This window comes from Strix aluco, chromosome 7 (assembly GCF_031877795.1).
Source record: "Strix aluco isolate bStrAlu1 chromosome 7, bStrAlu1.hap1, whole genome shotgun sequence".
Taxonomy (NCBI): domain Eukaryota; kingdom Metazoa; phylum Chordata; class Aves; order Strigiformes; family Strigidae; genus Strix; species Strix aluco.
In genome coordinates, this window is record NC_133937.1 from 21,284,958 (window position 1) to 21,303,781 (window position 18,824).

Genomic DNA, 18,824 nt, shown 5'->3' on the forward strand with positions numbered 1-18,824 from the left:
ATGGCAGTATTCTTAAAAATATGAAGGACTAGAGCACAAATCCCTGCAATTTCAGTTATATATTTAAGTGCGTTGATCTTTTCTTCCTTTCTTACTCCTCTTTTCTTAGTCAACAAGAAATTATTACTGATAGTGTTTGTTTAGTATTGCTGTTGTGAATAGGATTGCCTTAGGTAAAATGGGACCACTGTTATGCGGGGTCTTGAATCAGACTTTGGCTAGGAGTTAACACATGTCCTGAAGAGTTCTTCATCAAATGACCCACAAAAAGGATAGAGGAAAAATAGAACTTTTCTAGCTAATTCTATTTAAAAGTGATTGAGAGAATGAATGGAAACTCATGTCCCATAGCTTGGGCAGCTCACTGATGCTGCCAGTTAGTGACACAAAAGGGTGGACTTTAGTACCTTTAATCATAAGATATACCACTGCTTGAACCCTTGTGCAATGAGATGCTACTTGGAACATGTGAATCAGTCAAGATCTGATGCAAAAGGTGGACCTTAATGGTTAGTGAAAAGGAGCTACTTGGTAGAAGGATAATAACTGAAGGAATTTACCTCTGCATAGATATATTCTATCCCAAACAGGGTGCTATTCTTTCTTTTAGTGCAACAGTGTTTGACAGATATATGAGAGATTAAATAATTTCTTTGTGGATGGAGCTTTTTTACTGCAGACTTTCGTTCAAAAATCTGAAGGGGCTTCTTGCTCTGAGTTCTAAGACTAAGTCACATAGTACACTTCTTAGGAGCAGTGGTGAAGAACAGACAGTAACTCATCTCTATCTGCTTGGTTTAGTGTTGTGATAGATCTTTTAAGGCCAGGTATTCAGAAGTGATCTGGAAAAATCTTTGAAATCAGTTCGGGTCATGTACAAATCCTCTGTTTTCACAGAAATGCCAACAAGAAAGCACTGCTTTACAGAAACATTAATCCAACTCAGTAAAATTAAGGTACTTTGATTCTGACCCTCAGAGATAATATTCATTTCCTGTCAAATTTGCAGCTTCTCAGTGACCTTTGTCAGACTCAAGGAGTAACGAGCAGAAGCAATGTTGAGCCTGTCAGCATAGAAAAAATAGTAACAGACAGTAAACCAGGTTGTCTTGCACTTCAGCCATTTCTTCTGACTATCTAGAGTGACAATTAAAAACTGAGGAGAATACATTTGTGGTAGTATATGACTGCCATTCCTAGGTATGATAAAAAATCATTTGGATGTCATATGGGTATGTAAATTTGCTTAAAAGCCTTAAAACTCCCTAAGAGACAGTCTTTGAGTCAGTAAACTGTATTTAGAAGATACTGTTCATGTTCATGCGTGGGACTGGTACTAAGCCAGTTCCCATCAGACTGTATACAGTTTGACCAAGTACAAGGTGGATTTTCCTTTTATTAATATGCTGCCTGTTCAGTGATGAAAGATAGCATCGTCGCATGTTTCAAAAACTAAGTAAAGCGAGACAGGTTAACATCCATTTTAAATGTGGCTCAGGGTATTCACAGGGGGTTTTCTACCTCAAAAAGAAAGAAGTTTCCCCTCAGACATCTCTCATCCTTGTCTGGCATTTGGAGCTATGGCTTTTAAGACTCCAGAGTGTCATGCCAGCTCTTTCCCATTTGCGATGTCAGATAAGGAGATCTAGATCTGACAAGGCTGGGTAAGGGAAAGAAAAGAACTTTTGAGAAGAGAATCAAAGCATGATTCAGTTCTGTGTCATCATTCTGGCATATTTCTTGTGAGTACAGACAAAAAAAATCCTCACATGATTAATTATGTAAATTACCTATATTTTTATTAAATAATATTATTGCTACCACAGCTGGATTTGTCCTGTTTTTATCCATGTCTCTCCTATGATGAACTGTTGTCATATTCACTGTTGTAAAACTAAAACATTGTGCATCAATAAGGACTTTGCACCTTTTTAAAAGACCTTTATCCCTATGTTAAATTTAGCCTAAACTAGTTGTTCTCACTGTAGATGTTAACAGTGTAACACTTTCCAAGTATTTGTACTTTTTAAAAATGTAAATTCTTTCTAAACTGAAAAGGTCTCTGACATAGTTACATATGGCCCACAGAACATTTGAGATTTGTCTGCCTTTAGATTTACATTACTAATGTCACTGCTAATGTAACTGTTAATATCACAGTGAATTCCTAAATTACTGCACTGCATTATCTGCACAGGGAAATTCTTCAGGTATTTGGCCAGAACTTCATCTCCCTTTGTGTTGTGTAGCTAAGGCTTTGGGAGAAAGGAAAGGAGAGAGAAAGAAACACCCTGGCAGTGGGTCCTCCAGCCTGCGCTGGTAGCTGAAGGTCAGCTCTTTCCCCTGAGCACTTTTCTGCAGGCTTTGCTCCAGCCTTGTCTCCTGGGGGATTTTTCTTTGCTGAGCCTGATTACAGCACAACATTTTTTTTTTTTTTAAAGAAAATGCACAGCCTGCCTGCATGTTCTTTTCCAAGGTTATTTTTGGGCTTTTAGTAAGAAGTTTGTTCATTGATCAATCAACTTCTGAAGCTTTCATTGTTTATACAGACCAAGCAATTTTCTTCCTGTGCTTCCAACCCCACAGCCTGCCCTTTCATTTGTCCTGTTTCTCTTGCTGTTCACTTTCTCCTTAAAAACCAGCCGGTACACTAAAATCTTGGTAACATATCCTGGATTGAAGAGACAGGAGCTCTGCCAAGAATCCATGGCTAACTATACCAAAGATCATGTAATGGTATCATTTATAATGTGGCACACAGAGACAGCTTTGCCTTTCTCTCAGGTGTCTAATGAGCATTGTATTATAGCACTGCACAGTAGCTTAGAAAAATGAGGAGACACTGCATTCAGCTATTACTGTGGGGAAAAAAAATATTGCAACTGAATGTAATTTGGTGAGCAAGAGGTCTGTCAGACCACCAGAATTAGCAAAAGGATTCTTAACATTACAAAGAGATTTTGTTGCTTGGCTTCAAATGGTCGGCTTGCTAGTGTATTTTCTCTAGAAGGCAATAGTAGCCCTGGTGGGAGGAAAGCTCGGTGGCTTCTCTTACACACGAGCTGTACCAAGGGGAAATATGAAAAGCCTGATGGAGATGATAAAATTTATGTGGGGCATTTAACTAGGCCGTATCTATGTCCATGTTTTTGGAAAAGTAGAAACAGTTCACAGAGTTCATAGTGCTTTCTTCCCTGTCTACTTGCAAAGAGTGCATGAACACAAGTTATTCTGTAACTTCGTAAAACCCAGTTATATAAACTGTCAGCAAATTAAGTTTTGCTTGTTAAGGTCAGTGGGTGAGAGTTAATCAGCAAAATGTTGTGATAGAATGGGAACGTGCTGGCAGCTGGGAAGTGTGCATCAGGAATTTGAGGTGTCATAAATTTATGAATTCTTTATTTTTCATAACATTTTAAGGGAAAAAAATTGTACAGATGATTTTCAGAAGCAACTCAAACTCTACAGGCAATGGGTTTTAAGCTGATGGATGTGTACCCTTTCTTTTGAAAGCTTGACTTTAAAATCCTAGGTCACTCAACTTTTTGAAAGTGCTACTTTTGATGCCTTGATTTCTACATTAGTAAAACTAAATCTGTATGATATGTTAGGAAGTTAATTCTAATTTTCTATGAATGGCTGCTAACTTTTCAAGTGAGAGGTGCTCTGAGATTGAAAACTAAGTTTGCTTTTTGCAATTGCACACAGAATTATTGCTGTATCATTCTTAAACCTAAGGAAATTAACATCCTTTTGCAGTGAACCCACACTGCCAAAGGTTCAATGTTTTTGCACATCTTGAATGTAACATAATCATTTTGAAGACGAATAACAGTGAATTAAATTCAGACACCAAGTTTTGAAACTATGGGCTCTTAGGAGCAAGAATCTGGGAACTACTTAAGCAGACTGGGTAAATTGCTAGGTGACATTTTGCCCTTAAAACTAATCTGAGGCAGAGCTGTGAGCCCAACTACATTCTAACTGCACCTTCAATATCCTGATTCATGGTGCAAGTTATATGTGTTAGGAAAATCAATCCATGCATACAGAAACACACAACCTGGTTTCCTGGCCACCATTAATATTTCCATTAAAATCTCATTTTACTGGAATTAAGATCCATGAAAACAACACATTTTATTCAAAACAAGGCAGTACTGGTATTGACAAAGCTGCTAAGTTAATGAAAACAATCAATTTTTTTGTATGCCATTATGCTTTTATTGGATTTATTTTGAAGTAAACTAGTAGGTTCATGTAGTCAAAACCTGTGTCCTTCTCTGTTTTCTCATGGTTTTATATATCTACTTTCCTGTATCCAGTCAAAAATGGAGTAAAATAGTAATTGAAAGAACCCAAAAGTTATAAGTGAGGTTGTGATACACTGTAACAGTAAGTGTCTCTGAAGAATACTGTAGTTCAGTCTGGTGGATGATTTCTATATATAATGAGATGCAAAGCAAAACTTGTGTCACTGGGAATGAACAGTCATTCAGAGAGAAGAAAATGCTATCCAAAAAACTTGCCCATCAGACATCAAAAATAGTAGTTGAGTTTTACAAAAACAATATGCATGTTGCATTTGATGTGCTAGTATTATTTCTAAGTATTGCAACTGGGTCTTTTGTTTGCTGAGCATGTTGAAAACAAATTGCTTGTTGACTTTGAAATTGTCCTGTCTTGGTTTCGTTTGGTCTGGATGCAGAAGAGCTGAATTCCTCTTTACACATAATAAACTAGCTTATTCTGAATCCAGTGAAGCTGCTTCTCATTCATGTTATAAAATCAAATCCCAATGTCCTAATCTACGTGTCTGCCACCATTGTTGTTCTTTTTAAAAAAGTCTGCATAGATATTTCCTAGAAGAACATATAAGAAAGCTGAAGAGCTCCCAGGGGTAGGGAACAGTTTGTCTTTGTAAGATTTGTGTTTAAATATGTGATGCACAGTTATTTTTGTGTGAAATCTAGTTAGGTTAATGGGGTAGGCTCCATTCCTAATTGGGAACAAATTGCTGTAAAGATCATTTATGAGAATTGAGATACTTCTTTAAGACAATTAAGAAGCAATAAAGTAAACCTTCAGTTCAGCAAAACTTGTAGAGAAGTGTTTAAAATTAAGTGAGTGTTTCATGGCATTGCAAGATACAGTTTTGTTTAAGAACAGTGCTTTTAGAACAAAGTGTAGATCACGTCAATATGACTCTCCATGTGCTTAATGTTAAATATATGCTAAGTTACTGTGTTGGTCTTGGAGCTTATGCCTAATAACCTGCCCTTGGTGGTGGTCCCTTCTTTTGAATGACAGCTGATTGCTCTCTTCCTTCACTGCCAGTGTTGTGGCAGGAAAACTCAACTGTGGATGGCCGAGCAGCTACTCAGACTGTTCAGGTGTAGAGCTTTATAGAACAGCCATGCAGTTGCACTTTAGCCTCTGGCCTTAGAGGCTTCTTTTCTGGGCCAGATTTTTAAACAGAGATTTGACAATTGGGAAAAAAAAAAAAAATCAGTCACCATGTACAGTTTTAGTTCCAGCCCACTGACTTCATTTCTGTGTCCATTTCAGCTTTCACAGGAAATCCAGTGTGCTGTGGTTGATCATATCCAGTCCCTGGTGAAGTCAGAGAAGAGCCGTCAGGTGATGTGTGGATCTGGCTTGCTGAGCGCCATCATAACTTCCTGTCAGGATGCCTTCCGCAATGAGAGTCATCCACTGCATCTGCCCCTCACTAGAGTGTTTGAGAAACTTGCATCACAGGCTATTGAGCCAGATGTGTTAAGGTATCAGATTGTATCTAATGGAACCAATTTTCTTTAGTGGTGCAAATTTTTTGCGAAATGTGTGTAGTAATTAGATACTTTGTGTAGTACTCTAATTCAGCAACACGCAGCCTTTGTTTCAAGTCTCAGTTAATGCTACTTACATCTTGATCACAGGATATGTGTAGGGAATGACTTACTGAAGATGGTACGAGTCTGTAGTGTTCTGCCGCATCTTCTCTGCAGGGATTGTAAAGCTATTTATGAATGGTCACTAATTAAGTAATTGCAAAACTAGGGTTATTCTTTCCTGGTGCTCATATGGAGAAGCTTGTTTCCTGAAGAGTAAAAGTGACTTTCTCTTAGCTGGGATCCATGACAATGAAAGATGCACAAATAGAAAATGTAGTCTTGTTTCTCAGTCTCTGTTGTTTCTACTTTGAGGATGTACTTTCTTCTTTAATGCTAACAAATGCTAGGCATGAGAGTACCTAGAGTATCTGATAGAGATCAGAATGCAGATGAAATTGGATATGCAGTGGAAGGTTGGTTTTCTTTTACTCAAAAATAGAACAGAATTTCTTAAAAAAACCCAAAACAAACCATAGATTTTTCTCTGAAAAATTAGTAATATTCAAAAGTATTGCTGAAGAAAATAAACATTTGATTTTTTTTTCAGTAGGAAAACCTTGAAAGGGGAAAACAAATGTTTGTGATGATACAATGGAAAACATTCCTTCTGTTTTATTTGGGATGTCTTTAAAACTTGGTATCCGATAAGAAGGTTGGTCTCCAGAGGGCTGATCTGTATTTGCATGGTTACTATGACTCCAAAGTGTCTGGCTTGATTGTTTTCCTTTTTTTGGTTGCTTTCTTCTTTTTTTTTTCATGGTAGGCAATTTCTTTGGTTGGGAGGGTCTCCACCACTACCTTCCAGGCCCAGCACAAACAAGCCCAAGGTCCTTTCATGTCAGGGGAGTGATTCAGCTAATGCAGCTTGGAATGAAGGTAAGCACACAATGAACAGTCTGTTGCTGATGCAGTGACAGGATTATAGATGTGTCTGTAATGACAGGAAGGAGTTGGAGGAGGTTGCTCCAAGACACAGTGAAGGTGGAGTATGCCTGGATGTTTTAGACTGGGTATTGCCCAGGTTGGATGGTACTTGACCAACACTGAGAGCTGATATAATGACCAGCAGGGTTCAAATTATAATACATGTACTCAAGCCAGATGCTGATATAGACTCAGACTTTTCTGGATCAGACATGGAAATGATATATAAAAATACTAATCATATTCCACAAACCAAGGGGAGCATCTCCTAGGTTTGCAGCATGTTTTCCCTGTGGTTTATAGCTAGAAATAGAATAAAGATGTGAATAAGGAGCACTGCTTTTTGTAATCCCTAGGGTATCCTAGTAGTCTGCCTTGCTTATACAGGCCATTTTCCATCCAAGTCTTTCTCTGTTCTAACATATTTTGCAGGTGAAAGGCTACAGTAGTAGTATTTGGTGCTTAAACTGTTCTGATGCCTGTGAGACACCTGATACAGCACGGTACAGATTTGGGTCTTATATTCTTTGCAGTCATTCTTGAGATCTAGTCCCACATGTTACCTGTAACTGCTCTGTTATGGCAGAATTGAATGGTCTGTGTATAAGAAAAATGGAGCCAGTGGGTCAGGAACCTTTTTTACTAGAGGTGAAGTTTGGAGCTGCCTGAAGATGTGTGGGGAGAAAACATGGCTATCACTTCTGTAAGCTGATCTCTCCTGCCAGCCTTCCATTTTGAAATTCCTTCAGTGCAATATTTTTGTGTATTGCTGAGGATTTATGCAGGTTGCTGAGGATGTGTTACTTGAAGAGCATGCAGTTCTTAGCAGTGATGAATTGAATACAGGCAAAGCCTCAGGTTGAAAAAAGTATTGCAGACACTGATCTGGTTAGGCACTATGTTGATCTTGTAGGTTCAGAAGAGGACATGGTGGACAATAAAACTGATCCTCAGACAATTGTATCCATCAGCAGCTCTCTTTGGGTGTCCAAGGGATCTGCATTGGCACTCCGGACTGCAATGAGTCTCATCTCCATGGCGTCACCTCGAAACTTCCAGCTCCACAGCACTTCTTTGGCTCCATCATTTGTGGAGTTTGACATGTCCATGGAAGGATATGGGTATTGCTGCTGTTGCTTTTCTCTTTAGCTGCTCTGCAGTCTCTGAGTCTTTATTCTAGAAACATCAACCAATCACTTGTCTCTCCATCTTAATCAATCCTTGTGCCCCATTGCTGCCTTCCTTGCAGCAATGTTGCCAACATATTTTGTTATTGTCTTATTGCTGATAGACTAGGCTCTGCCTTGCTACCATGATTCTGCAGTATTAAGTCACTGGTGACATTGAAGGATGATTTTACCTTTTTGATGAATGGGTGCTTGCTTGTTTTTGTAGGTGTTTATACCTCCCTACCTTGGCCACTGTCATGGGACCCAGTGCAGAGCAATCTGTCTCAGGAGGAATTGGCATGGGTAAACACTTTGACTCACCTGCAGCTTCCTGAAGGCACTGACTTTTCAGCCCCACTGAAAGCATTCAACATCTGTAAAAAATAGCAGCAAATAAGCTATGTATTTCAATACACTCTGTCTCTATGTCCCAGTCCAGCTCTAAGCTGTATAACTCAGACTACTCACCAAAATGCAGTATCAGATGCAACTTAATAGTGTAGTGCATTAGCATTAACATTAGAAATACTAATTTAAAGCAGGCTGCTAAGAAAACAGTCTTAACAAGTAAGAGCCACCAGATTTTAGGGTAATGTCCCACAGAAGGAATAGAAACTGTCACTTAATATGAAATGGGATTCTGCTATAGATCGAAATCCTCTATTGGGTGAACTGGGAAATGGCTGTAATTCTTGCTTCCTGAATTATGTGAACTTTGAAAATACTTGTTTCTGGCTCAGTGCATCCCAGTTGATGAGCTCCATGTCATAGAGATCTAGTAGTCATTTCTCATCAGTCAATTTTAGGTCATTTATACCTGTGCACACACTCATATGTGTGGTCTCTATGATATTGAAGATAGACAGTGAAATCTAATAGAACAGAACAGAAATTTAACTTCACATTCTAATGCTGGTTCTTACATGCTTTGGGCTAAAAATGAAACAAGGAAGCAGTTTGCTAATGTCTGCACAGGGAAACCAACTTCCTTACTGCCTTTTTGTTTCCTGTCTACAGGCGCCAGAATGTTCCCTCCCTCAAGTGGCCTGACACTCTCTTGCTGGTTTCTAGTTAGCAAGTTTGGTTTGGTGCACAACAGTCACCCACTCCGTTTCCTCACAGTTGTGAGGCACATGTCAAGAACAGAGCAAGAATTTGTTTGCTTTTCAGTAAGCTTCCTCCCGCAGGACCTTTCTTTGGTCATTTCCACAGAAGAAGTGGAATTCCAGCTGCTCGGTAAGGCTCTTCTCAGTCTAGCTGCAGTGCTGTGTCCTCTGATTATCTGGAATTTTTCATTAACAAATTTCTCTTCTTATAAGTACCCAGGACATTAATAAGACTTTTAACGTCTTCAGTTTTCTTCTGACAGCCTGTTGTGATTGTATTTCTTGGTCATATTTCAGTTTTAAGTTTGCTGTAGGCATTGAGAATAATTTTGTGGCCTGCAATATATGACAAAACTTACAGATTTTCTAAGAAAAACTTTTGAGTGTCAGTTATATGGCTGTGTGCAGTTGTGAGGACTTCACTTGAACCAGCTCATTCCTGCCTGTTCTGTGTGGCAGTAGGCAGGTTTGGAGAGTAGGACCAAGGAGTTTGGGAGTGATATAGCTTCCTAATCAAACAGCTTATTTCCTCTCCTCACTTTTAGAATGTTTTCTATCATGCCAGTCTATTAATCTTTTTTCATTGTTGAGATTTATCCCTTTCTCCTTATTGAATACAGTAGGTACTGCAGAGGAGGTTGGGAATAGAGTGTGAATAGTAGCTGGGATTTTTCACACACAGCTGACTTGTGTGAGTGCTCTGATTCCCTTAGGTGACGTTAAAATTCCCAGCTTGCCTTTTTTCATAAAAATTACAAATTAATGTACAGAGTTTTATAATCTCATGGACTCGCTAGGAATTTTTTTCTGTGTCAGCTAGCTCAATGAATATCCTGATGGGTTCTCTTCTGAGAGAATATGTTGGCTTTATCCTGGTTCAGTCCAGTTTTGCAGCATTGAGGCAGCTAGCAGGTGTTATTTGGGAGTATGGCACATTGTATGCTGGAGGGATATTGAGAGTTGTGCAGGTCTCAGGTCCTGATAATAGATGTTCAGGGAATGTTTTAAAGACATTGAACAGAATAGCACCAAGTCACTCTATACCCAGAGAGACCTGTTCTTCGTGTCACATTTGATAGTTTTGTTCCAGAGGCAGGGGAAGGTGAGAGAGACTTTCTGTTGACTGCCCCCTATTTTTGCTGTTACAGATGTCATGGAACCTGAGGGCGAGGTCCTAAATTCCTCCCCATTTCCAGGGCAAGTCCAGTTTGGCTGTGGCAAGCTGCTGGTCACTGGCCAATGGCATCATCTGACAGTGACAGTTGCTAAGGAAGCGAAGAAGAACTGCATTGTGTCAGCTTATATAAATAGTCAGATGCTTGGCTCTGCAAAGGTAAAGGCTCTCTGCATAGATCTTGTGCTTGACATTTGCCTTTTATTACTTTTCATTTTCATCTCTCCATGCACATACCATGAATTTTCAGTATTAACCTGAGAGACTCAAAGCATGGTGATTTGCATATATAACACATGCACCACTGCGCTCTGCGTGAGTGGAGTCAGAAATCCATACAAAACAGGGTGTGTTTGTGCTGCTTTTCAGAAGTATGGTATCAGCTTATCCTGATGCTTTGAACTAGTCACCCTCTACCCCCTCAGCATGCAGGGCAATTTTGAGTGGTGACACTCATCTGAGAGTTGGGGTTACCTAGTTTGCAGGTAGCTCAGGGTTATGTTGATGAAATTCAGTTGTACCCTCAGGCCAAAATTTTCTGAATTGACTAGTGATTTTGATGATCTCTCAATTTACACCCAAGATTTTCAGAAGTTGCCAGCTGTAAAAAGTATATCACATTAAAGTGTGACCAGAGAACCCTAAATGGAAGGTGCTTTGCATTTAGGCTAAAACCTGCAAAGGTGATGAGTTATGTAGGGAACCTCCATTTTTGAAGAAAGGCCTGGAAAAGAGGAAAGATCATGGAGTAATAAGCTTCTCTGACTGGACAGCTCTTCGCAGGAATCTCAAGACTGATGGAATTTCCTCAAGCATCTCACACTGGCATGTTTCAAGCTGTCATCTTCCTGTTACACCTATTGAACAATCAGCTGATGAGTCAGTGGCCTTTTTCTCACTGGCACTCTAAGAATTCAGGAACAGATAGATGTTCCACTGGATTAGTTGTGCAGTGTGTGAGATAGCTCTTGAATTAAATTAATACTTCTTTTTCTGAGTCAATAGAAATGAAATAAAAGTTTCAATTAGGAGAAATTTGTAAATTTCAGTTTTATCAACTCATTATTTCATTGCAAATGTTGGTGTAGCTGGTATTTCTCCTAATGTGCCATTTTTTGTGATCTTCGTGTTGCGTGGGAGTCTGTTCTCCAATGGTAAATTTCTCAGGTAGCAGGAGATACCATGAGAAAGCAATCCAAATGCACCTGAAGGGTTCCTAATATACAAGATAAATGAGAAGAGCCCCTGGTTTATATTATCATTATGCTCCTGGTCTTGAAGCTAATCTCAAATAATTTCTGAGATTTGATTTTTGGATTTTGAATGCTGCAGGCTGGCAATGTTGAAAATGCAGCCTATTTCTACTGTAGCTCTTGTTGGTGTGGTGTTTTTTTGATTTTGTTTTTGAGTAGAGTCCTTTTATTAATTGAAACTTGTAACCTTGTTCTCTTTCTTCTAGTTCCCATATTTCAAATCAGTCTCAACACATGCAAAGCTCACTTGTGTGTTTTACACTTCCCTTGTAAAAGCAACCTGTTTAATTCCAAATATTCTCTTTCCCATACTTGAGAAAAATGATCTGTCTTCTAAATGCCTTTTGGGACCTATATCCATTTCAAGAATGAAAGTTTAATTTAATTTGCTTCCTTCAAATGAGACTGAAAGTCATCAATAAAACTAGGCCTAAGCATTGCAACTGATTAAAGAATTCAGAGCAAATATATTTAACATACAGTGAAATAGCTCATAATAAATAAACCAAGCCTTTAGTAAGTAAAAGGTTGTCCCAGTGCTGGGGTCTCTGACATGGTGCAAGCTTTCATCTTGATGTGTACGGTGAAGAAAAGATTGTGTAAGAAATTAGAATTGCACAAAGATTGTTAACAATACCAAAAGCTATTTTTGGGTGGTGGAGCTAGGGGTGGGGTGGAGATGGGTTACTATCTAATACTTGTGCACTCAAGTTTCAAGTCCTGCCTCCCAATATTGACCATTCCTGTCTTCTACATCTCAGTAGTCAGAGATCAGTAAATGCTAGGAGTCTCTCATCCTAACAGCAAATTCTTAAAGGCAGGGCTAAACCCTGAAATACAATATAGTTTCTCTCTACCAAAAAAATTCCAGCTACTCCCTATTAGACCTGTCCACATTTAAATAAAATAATAGACTCAATTTAGGAGACTGAATCCTTATTTCGAGACCAAAAATAAATGGTCAAATTTGCTAAGCTCTGTCGCTTTCACTGAAGCGAACTGATGTGCTTGGACACTGTTAATTCTCTAGGCACCTAGTACAAGGTGCAATCTGTAACTTGGCTTTCTGTGTTGAAAGTTATAGCCTGAGTCATGGAGTTTATAACAAGAAAAATAAGTCTGGGGTCAAGATAGGGATTTTCTTTGCCAACACTTGAAATTATTTTTTGAACAAAAAGTAGGCTTGAACTTTCCAAAATGCTTATCTTTGTGATACTTCTGAAAGTCCAATTTCTAAACAGTAGTTGATAATTGTGTTGCACAGCTGACTGAGACTTCATTGAGGAAAGAGGTGGCAGGAAGTACCTTCCAGGGACAAGACCTTAAAGCACCCCAAGTGTATTGGGTCCCCTCAGTGTATTCTTCCTCTGTTGCAGATGCAGTACCTCCAGCCTTTACCAGGTAGCTGTATTTCCATGGAACCCTCTTCCTTTATTGATGTCTATGGGTACATAGCTACTCCTCGAATTTGGAAACAGAAGTCCTCCTTGACCTGGCGCCTTGGCCCTACATACTTGTTTGAGGAAGCCATCTCTGTGGGAACCATGGAGGTGATTAATAAGCTTGGCCCACAGTATTGTAGCAGTTTCCAAGCAGTACAGCTTCAAGGTATGTCATAATTCTCATATCCACGACTATTTGTTTGTCAGGGCAATGTTTTTTTTTATTCTTACAATCTGCTATTAGTATTCCAACTGTGCCTAGAGCTCACTCTGAAAGCCTGGTACTCTGCGTTACTGAGTGTTGTACAAGATTGTAGTAAGATACCATGAGGATCTTGTAACATACTGTAAACTGGGCAGAAAAAGAAGGACAGGAATCAAGCAGCAGAGAGAGCTGGAGAGTAAAGAGGGATAACATGTTCTTGAGGAGATGTAAGATTGCCACTTCTTGGACAAACACTAAAGCAGCAGCTTTAACTGAGATGTTCTGCATTTATGGTGCTACAGATAAAACATGGCAGAAAAAGCAGCATCGTCTTTAATTGCAAATGCCTGCACGGTAGGAGGGAGCACAGTGGAGAGAGGAGTAGGGGAATAAGTTACATTCCATTTAATGAAGAGGCTTTTTAACTAAAGTATACTGTTAGCTTCAATTATTAAACAGGCAGACAAAACATTTCAGTTATTGATTACTGTTTGTTCAACAAGTAGTGCATTCACCTCTGTACTAGAGCTTGGGATGAAATGGGATGGTCATCTCCCATTTGAAAAGAGCAGAATAATCTCATCTGGTGATACTCCAGCCTAAAGCAAAGTGAAAAGACTGGCTGAAAGTACTCCTTTAGAATGCTGTCTATCTAGATGAAAAAAATCTCTAAGTAAAGCATAGGAGGGGGTTGTTGAAAGAGAAATTATATCAAAATACAGACCTAAAATAAAATTATTATCAGCAGAAGTCAGAGGGATTTGATTTTTGAAGTGTTGAGTCTTTCTGAAGTCTGGGGTGCTTGTTCTCTGCACACTGGTCTTCCCAGCTGGACTTTAGTACTAACCATGGATTGTGGCCATCTGACTCGAGCAGGTAAATCACAGGGCACTATGCAAGATGTGATCTCATCATTGTGAAATGATATCTCAATCTCTCTCTTCCCACTCCCCTGCCTCTCTTTGTTTTGTTTTGAGGGTGGGGAACGGCAGAGAGGGGAAGTGTTACCTAACATCTCCCTATTCCATCAAAACAGCCAAAGAAACTTTTCTAATGGAAATTTTGACTTAAAAAAAGTTTCAGCACAAACCCCCAAAATATTATGGTTATATCTTTGAATGGATTTAATGACCTTGTTGCAAATGGCAGTTTGAATTTTTTCAGCGGTGTTGTGTCCCATCTTAACCAGTGTTTCATTGCTTCTCACTAAGGAGCAGCAGCGGTGTGGAGGCTTAGCCAAAAGCCTTTCCTGAAGGGAGATAGGTGACACAGTCTTGGGACATTTACTTCTAGTTAATCTTCATGAGGAATATGTGCTAGTTCTTTTTGCCTATAAGGGCTGTAGCACCAGCATTAGTAAACAGTTTGAAAAATCAACTTATCCCAGTCTATAAAATCGTCAAAAATACAAGATTTTTTTTTTTAAAAAAGATATACATAGTTTTTCCAAGTGTAAGCAGGAATAGAAAATTCTTTAAAGAAAAGCATGTGATAATTTCATACAATCATTAAACTGCCAAACTTGGTACTTTATGGAAGCTCCCCATATGTTGTGAGTTGGCAGCTCTAAACTTTTCCCTCTGTCCTTTTTCTTCCATATGAATCCTTGCTCCTAGTACCCCTGAGAAAACTCCCAGTAACATGGAAGGCCTCTGAAATGTTTTCTCTGCCCAGAAAGGTTTTTTTATATTGTGTGGACACAGAAAGATTTATTATGGACTTTTCTGAGCTTCATGAGAGGATGTAGGATCTACACAAAGCAGTAATCAGAGGAGACAAGCCAAGCACATCTCCTAGTGGTGCTTACTGTGTTGCAAAGGGTAAAGGCTTTTTTCTGATTGTAGTTAAGTCAAAATCAAATTCTTATCTAAATTTTCATTTCTTCCGGTTGTTTTGCATCTGCCTCTCTCCCATCTCACACGTTGAGCATGCAAAGTTCCTTCAGAGGTTTAAAGTCTCTTTTGTTTTAGGTGAGGACCAGTACAGTGATCATAATCCTATACCTCTGGTAGCAGAAGAGAAGATTTCTTTTGGAATCAATGCCATGTGCTCAACTCTCACTACAATCCAAGATATAAAGAGCTCCTACAATGAAGTGGATGGCCGGCTGATTGCCAAAGAGGTCACAAATTCCCCTCATTTGTCTTAAACATGTTTTCTCTTGTTTATGATTGGTTTCCCAGAGCAAAGTTTGTGACTTTGTCTTAGTTGCATACCTTTAGTGATTTTTTTTTTTTTCCCAGCTTATCTTCCCATTCCTTAACTTCATTTTACTCATGGTTTTGTTTTGATCTATGGAGACGAATAGATCAGACAGTGTGAACACAATGTTAAAAGCCTTGATTGAAACAGCAATAGAGGCCATAGTTTTCATGTCTAATGATAATTTGTTTCAGTCTGGGATTTCTTAATGCCTTTACAATGACATTTCACATGCTATTCTAGCATTCTTGCCAATGCTAGACCTACTGACATGTCAAAGAAATGAGGCTGTGGAATATTTTAGGTGTGTGAATGTTTGCCCTAAAAATCAACTTTGAAGGAAAAGTGGTTTTCATAGCCTAAAAGTGATAAAATAATCTAATGTATTAGACCATCTGCTTGTTATTTTTTCTCTCCGCAGTGCTACCACAGTTTTTCTTAGGATGTCTTTTATCTGTTTTAGATCGGGATTAACTCTCGGGACAGTTCAACTCCAATATTCCTAGCTAAGAATGTTGCTGGACACCTCTCAGGTTCCTTGCGGACTATTGGGTCAGTTGCTGTGGGCCAATATGGTAAATGCACTATGCCTTAATATTTCATACTTTTTAAGAGTTGGACCTCTCTCTGTCCAATAACAGATTTAGTCCATGTAACTTCCTGGTAGAGTAATGCTGCAATTTCCTAGGGGTACGAGTGTTCCAGTCCTCTCCAGCTGCTACTAGCCTGAACTTTATTGGAGGCCCTGCCATTCTCCTGGGTCTCATTGCTATGGCCAGTGATGACCACACCATGTATGCAGCTGTCAAAGTCCTGAACTCCATCCTGAACAGTAGCCCAATGACAGAAAAATTGATGAGGCACATGCATGGATACCAGGTAGATACTCTTTTGTTCATTCATTCTGGTTATAGTCTTTCCCTTGGAGAACTTTATCCCAAAATGTATCAATGGCAATGAACCAAACATATCCTGGCTATTAGCACTTATGGTTGGAACTTTCTAAGTTATGAGAACTTTAAGAGGGGGCATATAGGAGAGTGCTCTGAATTCTGTGCTTACAATTTCTGGGAACCTCTATAACAGTATATCTGCTGATGGGAAGGTGAGATCAGATGCCTCTTGGTCAGACGTGATCTAATAAACTAAATAAGCCAGTGTAGCAGATTTGTGACTGACCCACCCTTCACCTTTTACCAACACACCTGATCCATTCCACAAGAGACCACTTCTCAGACAGGTCTGCTTCCTCCCCTTGGTTCATCCAGCCCAAGATTCCTCTTTACAGACTGTCCAGTGTAGGGCTGACAATGAATTCCTATGGCTCAGTCTTCATTGTGTATAAGGAATTGTGCTGATATAAATAAGTGCTGTCTGGATTTCATTGATAAGGTCTGTCTTAAATTCATGTTTCAAACCTGAAAGCTGTGCAGACTGAAGAGTTTGGTTGTATTTAAGCACTATATGCATAAAAATTGGATGGGTTAAGGTTCAAGTGTGACGTTTCAGTTCAGTATCATTTACTTTATGCTGTGTAGGGTAAGCAGAGACTTATGGGACAGAGAAGACTCTTTAACAGAGATGGTTCCAAAAGAGACTCTTAACATTAAGGCTTCGTGAATGATTTATTATAAACTTTCCATTTTTCCAATTTGTGAATTGTTCATAAATTGATCCTCATTCATATAAATATATTTATCATACTTAGATATTGCTTGCCCAATCCTTTCTTGTAGGTGAATGCCAGCCTTTAGATTGTGTACAAGCTGTTCCTTTTGACTTTGTGATAAACAGCGTTCTCTCCATGTGACTGATCATCATGTTGCAGTGGGGTGGTTTTGCTCTTTGCTTGGCTGGCTGAACCTTTTTTCTTTTTAACACACAGCTAATAAAAACATGTCTTGATATGTATTTTCAAATGAATATCTATTCCTCCCAACCTGTTCAAAATATAGTGGCTTTCTGAACATTTTTCTCACTGTATCAGGAATTCAATGAATAATCAAAGATAGACTCAGTTGAGAAACTGACAATGTTTCACACAAATGTCTTTCATTTAAAGAAGTCAACATTATTTTTTTTTTTTAAACTAACACCATTTGCAATCACCTAAGACTACATCCATGAAGAATAGTGTAGAAAACCTACTGCGGTTATTTACAATTATATTTGTATGTTGCTTTTTTTAAGTTCCATTCAACATCATATGGCATGTATTTTGCTCCCGTTCAATGCCACAGAGTTGTCAAACTCCTTCAAAAACTTGTCCTTTCACTTACTGCACAAAATTTTATGCTTGGATGAAATCTTCACTTTTTTCATGATGCTCATGCAAAATGTATGCAGGCATGACTACTACAGCCAAGTAAATTGCCTTTGTCTTTCAAGACAAATTCATTTGTCAAGATTCAATTCATTTTCAAGACAAATGCATTTGTCTTGAATTAAAAAATAGTGTTATATGTTAGTTTATAAATACAGAATTATGCTCAGCAGATACTTATTAAGTATTTTTTCAGTTGCTGACCTATCTATTGAAGAGGAAGACACAGCTCTTAAACAATAGGATTTTACACTTAATGTTCTCTCTGGTGGGCACAGCTGAGTTTGGCTTTGAGTCTTCAGTCATCAAGAATTATAGTGCATTCCAGTATATTCTCTGCAACTTCGAGGTAAAAATGTTGATGTTAATTTGTGGGTTTGGCTGTATTAAAGATGGCTTTATAATATGATGTTTGTTTGTTTGTAGCACCTCCTGGATCCAATATTTGAGATGAGGTGGTGTGTGGTGATTTTCCATACTGTGGCTCACCTGGGGAGGTGGTAGCTCCTGGAATGGCAGGTCCTCTGTCACCATGGCTCCCCATTGTGCCCAGGTGCAGTTTCTGGAGTGTTCCTGCAGACCATGATGGCCTGCTCCTCAGGGCTAGCTAAGGAGCAGCAACTCCTCACACAGGCAGGGATTTCCCACTGCCTGCAGGTTGTCATTGCAGAAATGACTGAGGGTTTATGATGTTATCCACCCTGAACTACTTGTAACTGTTTCTCTGCCACAGGCTACTGTCCTCTCAGTTCAGCAGAGCAGTAAAACCTCTGCTTTCCTCTGTCTTTCAGCTTTGGATGAAAGCGCCAGAAAATCTTGACCTTGCTCTTTTTTCACATCTTGTGGAGATCTTGCAGTCCTCCAGGTATACAAGCTAGTGTTTGAATCAGAAACATCTGGGACAAGCTCATCTGTAACCTGAAGCTGGAACTGTGAAGTGGATAGCAAAGGTCCAATCCTAGGTGGAATCAGTGGACTCTGAGAGTGAATCATTCTTATAATGATCTTTCAAGGCTGGAGTTAGTGATTTGATGAGCTCCTGAGATAACTGTTGGGCCAGACTGGGAAAAGCTATCTGGTGATCTGGTTCACATGAAATCATTGCTGTACAATGAAAGTTTAAATGTCTGCT

At 39.1% G+C, this 18,824-nt stretch overlaps 1 protein-coding gene across 2 annotated transcripts in view; it reads left to right on the forward strand.

Moving 5' to 3' along the window:
* Positions 1-18,824, forward strand: part of WDFY4 (WDFY family member 4) — a 148,656-nt gene that overhangs the window by 32,401 nt on the left and 97,431 nt on the right. The window contains exons 14-25 of one of the 2 annotated variants that reach the window (XM_074830845.1): positions 5,569-5,783; positions 6,658-6,770; positions 7,732-7,939; positions 8,214-8,290; positions 9,005-9,223; positions 10,242-10,426; positions 12,897-13,128; positions 15,138-15,289; positions 15,833-15,944; positions 16,058-16,248; positions 17,889-18,041; positions 18,484-18,557. In XM_074830845.1, coding sequence (XP_074686946.1) covers positions 5,569-5,783; positions 6,658-6,770; positions 7,732-7,939; positions 8,214-8,290; positions 9,005-9,223; positions 10,242-10,426; positions 12,897-13,128; positions 15,138-15,289; positions 15,833-15,944; positions 16,058-16,248; positions 17,889-18,041; positions 18,484-18,557 — 1,931 coding nt within the window. Of the gene's footprint in view, positions 1-5,568; positions 5,784-6,657; positions 6,771-7,250; positions 7,445-7,731; positions 7,940-8,213; positions 8,291-9,004; positions 9,224-10,241; positions 10,427-12,896; positions 13,129-15,137; positions 15,290-15,832; positions 15,945-16,057; positions 16,249-17,888; positions 18,042-18,483; positions 18,558-18,824 lie in introns of those variants that run through there. The other variant, XM_074830846.1, reaches the window with a different exon arrangement.